Source organism: Lycium ferocissimum, chromosome 7 (genome assembly GCF_029784015.1).
Source record: "Lycium ferocissimum isolate CSIRO_LF1 chromosome 7, AGI_CSIRO_Lferr_CH_V1, whole genome shotgun sequence".
NCBI lineage: Eukaryota > Viridiplantae > Streptophyta > Magnoliopsida > Solanales > Solanaceae > Lycium > Lycium ferocissimum.
This window is the reverse complement of record NC_081348.1, coordinates 51,234,642-51,245,062: the sequence shown is the minus strand read 5'-3', so window position 1 is coordinate 51,245,062 and position 10,421 is coordinate 51,234,642. Positions and strand designations below refer to the sequence as shown.

The 10,421-nt window shown below is 32.0% G+C and overlaps 2 protein-coding genes across 3 annotated transcripts; both read left to right on the top strand.

Moving 5' to 3' along the window:
- Positions 1-6: 6 nt before the first annotated feature.
- On the top strand, positions 7-1,354 carry LOC132062957 (GDSL esterase/lipase At4g26790-like). Its single transcript, XM_059455417.1, has 2 exons — positions 7-220; positions 854-1,354. Exons 1-2 carry the CDS (start codon positions 25-27, stop codon positions 1,084-1,086), a joined length of 429 nt encoding a protein of 142 aa, XP_059311400.1. The 5' UTR covers positions 7-24; the 3' UTR covers positions 1,087-1,354.
- A 3,371-nt stretch (positions 1,355-4,725) lies between these two features.
- Positions 4,726-10,012, top strand: LOC132065591 (non-specific lipid transfer protein GPI-anchored 2-like). 2 transcript variants are annotated; one of them, XM_059459044.1, is made up of 4 exons: positions 4,726-5,236; positions 8,116-8,172; positions 9,134-9,178; positions 9,738-10,012. In XM_059459044.1, the coding sequence occupies exons 1-4, from the start codon at positions 4,819-4,821 to the stop codon at positions 9,833-9,835; spliced, it is 618 nt and encodes a 205-aa protein (XP_059315027.1). In that variant the 5' UTR covers positions 4,726-4,818; the 3' UTR covers positions 9,836-10,012. The 2 variants fall into 2 exon arrangements, with proteins under 2 accessions (XP_059315027.1, XP_059315026.1); XM_059459043.1 differs by having other exon boundaries at positions 4,728-5,236; positions 9,735-10,012.
- Positions 10,013-10,421: the final 409 nt, after the last annotated feature.

Here is a 10,421-nt window from a genome sequence, read left to right as displayed (position 1 = left end):
CCTTTGGGATGTTCACCGAGCGTAATGAGCATAAGGTACAATTCAACTGTTGGCGATAAATTGGGATGTGAGAACGATGTCAACTTGCTAGTTTTGGAATATAATACAAGGCTAGAGCAGAAGATTGTTGACCTTAACCACAAAATGCGAGGCGCCCAAGTCATATTCTGTGATACTTACCGAGCAATGATGGAATTCATTTTTCATCCTCAAGCCTATGGTATGTGATTAGAGCTTCATATACTTGTCAAAATTAAAAGCTTTTCTGATAATCTGCTTAGCCATTGTAGTGCAAGATTTGCGGCTTTCTGCATAATCTTTTGCTGGTTGCTACATCTCTGATTTTGCATTTCATTGACTGTTCTCATTGTTACAATCTTCATTTACTTGATCAGCTTGAACCAATCTAAAGCAACTTATGATCAGGATTACATAATTTTGCCTCAGACTGGACTAGATGTTGTTTCTGTAGTGGACATCTTATTTTAAGTATTAGACAATTCTCTCACTGCATATTGGACATGGACAATAATTTGATCCTCAAAAGAAGCAATTTTGTTTTAAGGATTTCATATTATGTTATTCCACATACGATTTGGAATTTCATCACACTCGATATTCCACATACGATTGGTTGTTCCACTATGTGACTCCATTAAAATTTTCACATTTCTATCTGTGTGCTTCGCGTACTCCCTTTTTCCTTTTGTTTTTTCTCTATCGATCATCCTTGATTTAAGGTTTCTGATCCCAGATAGTTCTGATTTTACTTGTCCAAAATTTGGATTTTTGTTCATACATTATCTATTTTCTTGCTATACTAACTCTCAGCCTGCTGTGAAAATCTTTGCAGGTTTTTCGGATGCAAAGAGTGCTTGCTGTGGGATAGGCAAATATGGTGGAACGAAAGGCTGCCTGTCACCCGATATGGCGTGCCCCCGAGCTTCAAGTCACGTATGGTGGGATTTATATAACCCTACTGAAGCTGTGAATATCTTGCTAGCAAATTCAGCATGGTCCGGCAATCCTTTGCCTTCCATTTGTCGTCCGATCACTTTTAAGGCATTGGGATCCTCTTCATACTAGAAAACACAAGTCAGTTGTGCCTAGTTAGCACTGTTTTTTCTCATTCTGGAGAGTTCCAGTGTGTATTCTGTAGTATTACTTGTACTTAGAAATCTTTTTCTTTGGTTCAAGACTTTGAGAGAAGAGGTTTAGGATAACCACACTTTTGGTTAGGTTTAAAGTAGATGAAAATGAGTTGTGCGTTACTTTTGTACTCAGCAATATGTTGGATGATGAGAAACAAATTGAGTTGAGAAAATGTACATAATAAAATGTTCAGTTTGGGTGAGTTCATCTGACTTGTCTATATATAGAGGGTGTTTGGATAACCTTATATGTAAGTCAGATTTGACTAGGTTATAAGCACTCTTGACTTATTTACGGTTGGTAAGAACTATAAGCCAAAACAAACGAAACCTCATAAATTGGTTGGCTTATAAGTTAAAAGCAGTTTTGATTTTTATTATTTCATTCATATTACATTTGTAATTCCATGAAATACCCTTCCCAAACGACAAACTCTAAACTCCAATCCACTTTGTTTTCGTCATTCTGATACTTTTTACATTTTATTTATGCAGGCAGTAAAATCGCTTTAACATTGAAGTGCTAGTTGCTACTCACTTTTCACCAAACACAATAAATGCTTTTATCAGGTTCAATATTTCCATCCAAGCATGTACTTATACCTATTTTTAATAAGTTTATACACTTGAGTGTTTTTCAACACTTATGCTTATCAATATTGTTCTACCAACTAAGTTAAACGGTCTCATTAACCTTTCTCGAAGGCTAAAAAACTCTTAACCCATACCTATATAAAGGGGCACATGCCTATTTGAGAGCAGCAGAAGTCATAACAAGAAGAGATAAAAGAGATATGAAGATCAAGAATTCAAGAATCCATGTATAAACTGCATTCAAGCATCTCTTAACAAATTTCGAGCGTTTAACTAAGATTGAGAAAAATAACAAATCAAATAATAATGCATTCAAACTTAATAATTGTTGTATGTGGCAATCATCAGAGATGAAGGATCAATTAAATTCAAATTCAATATTAAGCTATAAAAATTAAATACTCATGGGGATTTGAGTATTTTTTTTTTCCCCTCTGAAGAACAAATAAATCATCTTTCCGACCTTTTCAAAACACAATTAAATGCTTCCACATGCTTAGTTATAAATAACTCCTTTCTTATATAAACAAGAAAAAAACATTCACGTGACAATATTTTCAAGACATAACAAGAAAAGACGTAGAAATGAACAACTCTCTTATCTCATCTTCACAACAATTAAATGCTTCCATATTCTATCGTTCTTTTTATATGCTTTTTCTTTAATTAATTAATATTTCAAAGGGATTGCTTAATTATTACATTCTTTATAAAGCATATATATACACCCAATTCCAGCTTGCAAGAACTTGTGGGATTAAGACCTTGTGGACAGCTGACATATTAAATTTCACATGGTGCCAATAAATTAAAGGACTATTCCTTGCACAAGAAAATACCAATATAATTGACTAACACATTAAATAATGTGGAAATTAAAAAAACAATTCAATAATTTGAATGACAATTATCTATGCCCCCTAGCTAACTTTACTGGAGCTTTTAAACCACTGAAGCTTTCTTAAAATTAAAGTTTCATAACCTAATTACACTTATATGGACTAGAATTGTTGTGCATAGGCAAATTGTCCAGCTAATAATGATCATGTAGGTGAGTTGTTTTTTTCTCCTTCATATCCAACTGTAGCATATACATACTGAGATGAGTTTAAATAGAACGATATAGTCGATGAGAATTTATGAAGTTTTACCCTAATTTTTTCGCGATGGAGACAGAGTTATTGTCACTATATCCAACGGTGAAAAACTAGTACATTTAGTAAAATTATATACAAATGAAAATAATACCTGGCATACGTATACGTCCATACAGAAGACCTCTCTCATATCACTAACTGAAATACATATTCTATACACACAATTGCTTGTGCCAAATGTAATTGTGGCGTTTACAGAAACCGCCACTCCACAAATTGACCAAAAAAAAAAAAAATGACAACCACAAATAAGCATTTTCTTTAATATGTGGTTGATCATTCTCCCGGTCCCGGACCAGCTACTGGTCATCGCAATATATATAATGCGCACACAGACATATATATAACCACCTTTAATAAACAAAAATATGCTTAGTATTGCAAGAAAAGGTAGAGCTAAAAGTGTTTTAAAAGATCAATTAGTGAAACAAAAATCCAGCTACTTGTGCATGAAGCTTTATTTCTCTAACGTGCATGCCATGCTAATTACGTATTTTCCCATATGATGGCACATTCTTCTTGTTTTCATACTCCCAACTCCCAACCCCTTACCTTATTCACTTTCTTTTTTTGGTTGGGTGAGTGGGGTAATGTACACTTTCTCGTTTTTTTTTCCTTGGTCAATTGCCTGTGTGGAATAATATATGTGATAGCTAGCTACAAGTTTTTTTTTTTTTTTTTCCTTTTAACATTGGATATTGGGTGAACATTAGTCGAGACTAATTTAAATTCGCACCACATAAAGCTCATTTCTGCAAGGTAAATGTTTTCTTAGAAATTTCTGTATTCTTACATCTCAACGCAGACCTTGGTTAACAATGGAGGGATTTCATCAAGTGGCGGAGCCACATATCCTCGAGATGGTCACCTAAAAAATCTTCATAGAAAAACTAAACTGTATATCTAAATAATTATACAACGTATATATAAGTTAAACATTACTTGAATATTCCCTTAACTAAATTTTTAGTTTTGCAGCTAATTTTATTCATCCCGTGACATCTCTTAGTGGTATAACTAAAAAGTTTCCTTGTGTTTTGTATAGTACTCAACTCATTGACGCATCAGTGTGTTGGCCGTTCATTATAAGGAACATCAATTACCCTTTACCATAAGAACACTTCATTGATTGATCACCCTGAAGTGTGGACCAAAAGCCCAAAAAAACATTCATTGGTGCGACTTTGATTTTTTTCAGATAGAGACAATATTTTTGTGCCCTAAATTGGTATAGAAATTGATATTTTCTTGTTATGTTTGACTTGTTTGGCTTGAGGATCATTTTCCAATTGCACTTTTCCTTTTTCTTATAATGTGTTTGGTTCAGTTTTCAAAATTTGCTTGTTTTGAATTTTTTTAATCAGAAGTGCTTCTACAATTTTTATATAGCTAATCAATTTGAAAAACACTTATGTTAATATTAAAGCAATAATTTGCACTTGACCAAGGTTCCAAAAATGCTTTTGACGAAAGCTAGCTACTTTTTAACTTCTAAAAAAGGGGTTATGCTACTACTCAAAAACACTTTTTCTTTCTTATAAGCTTAATCAAACAACTCAACTTTCTAAAATAAGCATTTTACAGCACCAACAAAAAACACTTTTTTACTTTTCGAGATGCTTTGTCAAATATGCTACTCCTAATCACCCTCCCCCCCCCCCCCCCCCCCACCCCACCAAAAAAAAAAAAAAAAAGGAGACTCAAGAATTTAAAACATAGTCTGGTAGTAGGTGCTGGAAAATTAAATTTTTGAGGCTACCTAAAAGGTTAGCTATATCACATTTCCCACTGAATAATAAATAATACTCATAGTAATTGTACTACTACAACATCTTTATATCACATAGGCGTACACTGCAAACACTTATATTTGCCATTGCACACACAACATTTCTATCACAACACACACAATCAATATGGCCTCAACAACCAAACTTACCACCACATTTCTCCTCTTCCTCCTCATCTCTCTATTTTCGACACGAACGCCGTCCGCCGATGCGCAAATAATGCCACCGATGGCGACTGCAGAGTCGCCATCGATGGCAATGTCGCCGGCCGCAGCTGGGCCCTCGACCTCGGGTGGAATGGATTGTATGACGGTGTTGTTGAACATGTCAAGTTGCTTGACATTTGTAGAACAAGGTAGCAATTTGACTAAGCCAGATAAAGAGTGTTGCCCTGCACTTGCTGGATTATTGGATAGTAACCCAATTTGCTTGTGCCAGTTGCTTGGTGATCCTGATAAAGTTGGTATCCAAATTGATGTCAATAGGGCCCTAAAACTGCCTACTATGTGCAGTTTGGAAACTCCACCGGTTAGCACATGTGCAGGTACCTTTTTTCTCATACTATACTCTTTCTTTTTTTCTTTCTGTTTCTCATTCGATGTTTCTCATTCGATGTCTAGCATCTGTTTTGTGGCTCGACTGATTTGAATTTGTGTCAGAAAATTATAAATTGAGGGTAAAGCATTCCTTACTATTCGATTCCAAAAACTGGAACGGGAAATCTCGACCCCACCACAACCTCAAGTTACTTGGTTGCAACTAGGGTGTACATGGACCGGGTTGGCTCAAATTTTTCAAATGCCAAATCAATTGCATCGGATTTTTGTATTTATAAATCAAACCAAACCAATAAAATTTGGGTTTTTCAACCTCAGATTTTCTCGAGTTATTCGATTTTCTCCGGTTTTTCGGGTTTTTTCCGTAAAAAGTCTTCATACAAAATATATAACTTTTACTTCAAATATTTCTTTAGTTCTAATAAGATACAACTATACAATTAAGGTGCTTCTTAAGAAATACACAAATGTGGGATGAGTGATGACATTGTATTAAAATATTCAACAAAAAAGATTAATAAAATCGGTTAAAATAAATATTGCTAATTAATAAGCCATAAAAAAATGACCATAATCTAAAAATACTAAGTCGTGCTAAAATAAGTATGGCTAATAAGTGTTAATTATAATAAGTGTTAATTATATGACAAAGAAAAAAAATTAAGTTATGTATTTTCACTCTCTCAAACCAATTATGCAAGACTAAAGAATAGATATCCAACATTATTGTCATTCCTAGTGTTAGCATTGAATTTTTTTTGTTAGCACGAGTGTTGAGTTGGTTTTGATTTGGACTTTATTTGAGTTACTAACATTCATGGGATATAAAACTTCTAAGTTCAAGTTTGAAATAATACGATAAAGGACAAAAAACTATGAAAAAGTTTAAGAAATATTTATAAATTATATTATAAATAAATATTTTTATGTATAAAATATTCAAAAATTGAATACATGTAATGTCGGGTTGGTTTGGTTCGGTTTAACTTTTTTTAGCTAAAACCAAACCAAACCAATTATGGTTGAGTTTTTTTATTCAACACCAAACCAAGTCAAACCAAAGCACTAGTCGGGTTTTTTTCTCAGTTTGACTCGATTTATCGGTTTGATGCGGTTTATCGGTTTGCTTTGTACACCCCTAGTTGCAACTCACAGAATTATACATATGGGGTAGTATAATATTAATAATTCCTTAGAACTAGCGGTTGAATCTGTTAAACTAGGTGTGAGAAACTTGTTTTTTTGGTTTTCGATCCGGAGTTGGGTACCAGCTTTAGGACATGACTAACTCAGATTTACATTAGAAAATCTCATTTTGAGGGTAAAATGCTTCGACTAAAAACAATACTACTTCAATGGCAAAGAATCTAAGAGCTCTAATTATGAATAAAGGGATACTTAATAATAAATACACGAATAGAACTTCAATTGTGACATTTCTTCTCTACCACTTCATTTTTTGAAACGTACTTTTTTTTAGAGAGATAAACACCCTTTCACATCTTTTTAACCCGAAATTGCTTGAAAAAAGGAAAGGTTCCTTTTTCTAGAGGATACTTCCGGAGAGGGGTATACCTAACATACATTCTTATTACTAAACCATAATTAAATAATTCATTTCACCTTAGTTTATTATTTAATTATGATAAGTTAGCATAATTTGATATAAACATTAATTTCAGATAAACTTTCATCACTTGCTGCCCTGCCACAATTTTCTGAAAACTTTTTGAATTCTTAAAAGGACATTGAATTTTGTGAGGTTGCCGAATTATTGCTCCTCATTAATTGTAGTCTCAGTTCGCAAATATCACTAGATATTGACAGTCCCACTGAAAAAATCAATGAATACACCATTATTTCCATCTTATTCCCCGTTGTCGAAAATTTTAAATTGCTGGAGATAACATCATACCATTAAATTCGATCTATTTAACTAAATAAACCTTAACAATTTAAAAGTAATAGTACGGTCTCCATTCATTTTTTGTCCAATATTAACTCTATACTTGCCTTAAGAAATAGTTTATTAAGTACTTATTTTACTAAGTTGTCCAAATTAATTATATTTTAGAAATCTGAATTTGATAAGAAGTACTTAAATAAGTTGATAGGAAATGGAGTAGTTGTTTAATATATGGGTAAAATCGAAAAACAATATTCTGTTGACTTGCTAAGATGGAGAAGTAAAAGGGATAATTTAATGTTAGTATAAATGGAACAGTGGACGAGTAAAAGGGAACAAAGGTAGTATTTACTACTCCCTCCATTCCATATTAAGTGACCATTTAGGCTTTTTCTTTTGTTTTAAAATAAGTGATACTTTAGGATTTCAAGAATATTTTGAATAGATTCTTTCAAAATTACCCTTGTTTATATAATCAAGATTCATTAATTACTACTCAATACCCCATGTTAACTTAAAACATAATTAGGGGTAAATTGGTAAAAATATTTCTAATTTTTTAGGAGTGAGCAATTTCTTGGAGGGTGTGCATAAGCTAAAAGAATCACTTATTATGGAATGGAGGGAGTAATGTTTTGATGTCTCAAATTAGAAAGAGTATAATTGTAAATTGGGAGAAATAGATAAATGTGACGGGTTGAAAAAGTTCCTAGTAGAAGCTTCTCTTTTAAATGAATTTTACATGACGTGAATTCGAATTATTCAGATCATTAGATTTGAAAATCAAATAATTTATTGTTTATGTAGTTTCTACAAACTGCATAGGAAAGAAAAGTAATATTTTATAAACTTCCTTTTTTTAAATCCATTTTTTGGGCTATTATCTTGAAAGTGTACTAAATTAAACTTCAAATTTGACCTGACAGATTATTTTAATTTTTTTTTTCTTTTGTTTTATAGCTTTGGGTATACCAGTTGCAGCTCCAACAAGTGGTGAAGTTCCTGCTTCTTCACCTGGTAAAGTTATTTGTACTTAATTACTTTCATATTTATATCTTTATTCTCTAAATAGTATTGCAACAAACAAAGAAAAATAGCTTTAGGACACTTCTTATACACTAAGGCTCTGTTTGGATATGATTTGAAATCAAGTTGATTTGCAGTTGAAGTTTTGTTTGGACATGCAATTTGGATTTCTTAAGTTGTATTTTTTCTCTGAAACATAAAAAACCCACAAATTGTGAAAACTATCTAAACTTTCCAAATTCCTAGCAATCTTTACCAAATGAGGAAACCACTGTTTATAACAAAGCTAATACGTTACCAGAAGACCTTTGTAAAAAATACAACATCTATTGATCAAACTTTAATTTAATAAAAAGGAAAATTAAACATGAGTTGTAGTGTAACTAATCTTTAATACTATAATCCTCCCACATGGTACAAACAATCTCTTCACGTCGAACATCCATTTTCCGATCAGATGACCGAGAAGATGAACTAACATTGTAACTTTGAGTCAAGTTTTACATTTAGAAAATATATCTACCAACTTATGGATCTTTTTTTTCCAAATATAAACTTATGGATCAAGTTTTACATTAAAAAAATTGAATTCACGATTTAGAATCTCAATCCTACTTTTTGATAATTTGGAATTTGAAATCATGATATGAAGTTGAAGTTGGAAGCTTTATGTAAATTTTATAAACAAACGTTGACTTGAAATCATCCATCCAAATAAATTTATGTCGTTGGCTCTACGGGTATTAATATGAACTTTTTTGTTTCCCTTATATGCACAATTTTTTTAATCTCCTGATCTTTTTTCTACGTATAGTTTGACTTTCTAAAATAATAGTGACCCATAAAATAGGATAGGTAAATTATTATTTTAAAGTATTAATAACATGCTTCTTTTCCCAGTAAATTATTTGATCAACCCATATTCCTAATTGACCTTTATTTATTTGTTTAGGAAGCTCTACTACAACAAGTGGTGAAGGTCCTGCTGCATCACCTGGTAAACTTATTTGTAATTTACTTTTATAGTTATCTTTATTCTCTATAATGTATTGCAACAATTAAAAGAAATAATTTTATTTCTTACTCTGATGATATATATAATTTAAACTTTTAAAATCGTGTTGTGGTCTCTGTGGATATGGATTTAGTTGAAATCTGGATTTTTGAAGTTGAAGAATGGTAATTTGAAAGCTGAATGTGTGTTCGGACATGCATTTCACTTTAAAAAGATTTGAAGCTTTGCAAGTGGAAAAACAAAATTCACTTGAAGACCAGTGTTTCAAATTTGAAAAACTCATCTGTAAAAAACTAACAAAAAATTATCCCACCGTATACTAAACTATATTTTGAAAAAGTTTTCGAAGGTGCAATCTTTTTCTTATCTTTTTTTTTTTTTTTTTCTACCTACTGTTTGACTTCCCCAAAAATAATAGTGACACAAGAAATAGGACAGATGAATTATTATATTTGTTAGTATTAATTATGTATCTGTTTTCCCAGTAAAATATTCTTGATCAACCAAAATTACTAATTAACATTTATTTCTCTTTTAGGAGGTTTCGCTTCAAGCCCTAATGCAGCTCCAACTATGGCATTTTTCAAGATGCGATTGGTTCTTGGCTTGGGAATTATGCTTTTCACAATTATTTTCTGATTCAACAACAATACTTGGAATTATTCTTGGTAGAGACATTAATAAATTCTCTTATTAGAATTGAATTTCTGTTTTGTAATTCTCACTATCTTTAAATTTTCCACGTTCAAATCGTTGTTGATTTGAGAAATTCGACAGATATTGAATTTTTCTAGTGATATTGACGATGTTTGCATATTTTTATATTCTATAATGTTTTACCTATGACTTTTCTCTGCATTAAATTCTTAATTTATTTGTTAAGAACTTGAGATTTGCCACTTGTTTGCTTCCAGTTTTGTAACACATTGCAGTATATATACATGATAATACATGGTCGTACAATAAATTTTTATACCATCAAGTTATTTTGTTACAATTGATGCTGAAGAAAGTCGTACCTTGTGCTTGCGGAAGGAGTACCTAGCCGTTATAATTAAGTTGGGAATAAGTTGAAGCATAATTTGTGATATTATGTTTTAGCCCACATTAGTTTTAGGTCAATACTTCCAGTATTTAGGTATTTAGCACTGTAGTTCTTTTATTTGTTCACTTTCGGTCCTGTCGAGTTTGTTACACACGGTGTACTATCTTGAGGATAGAAGGA

Coding starts and splice junctions, on each gene's coding strand:
- LOC132062957 (XM_059455417.1), top strand. CDS start 25: ATGAGCATAAGGTACAATTCAACTGTTGGCGATAAATTGGGATGTGAG. Junction 221..853: donor TTTTCATCCTCAAGCCTATG/GTATGTGATTAG, acceptor AAATCTTTGCAG/GTTTTTCGGATGCAAAGAGT.
- LOC132065591 (XM_059459043.1), top strand. CDS start 4,819: ATGGCCTCAACAACCAAACTTACCACCACATTTCTCCTCTTCCTCCTC. Junction 5,237..8,115: donor ACCGGTTAGCACATGTGCAG/GTACCTTTTTTC, acceptor TTTGTTTTATAG/CTTTGGGTATACCAGTTGCA. Junction 8,173..9,133: donor AGTTCCTGCTTCTTCACCTG/GTAAAGTTATTT, acceptor TTATTTGTTTAG/GAAGCTCTACTACAACAAGT.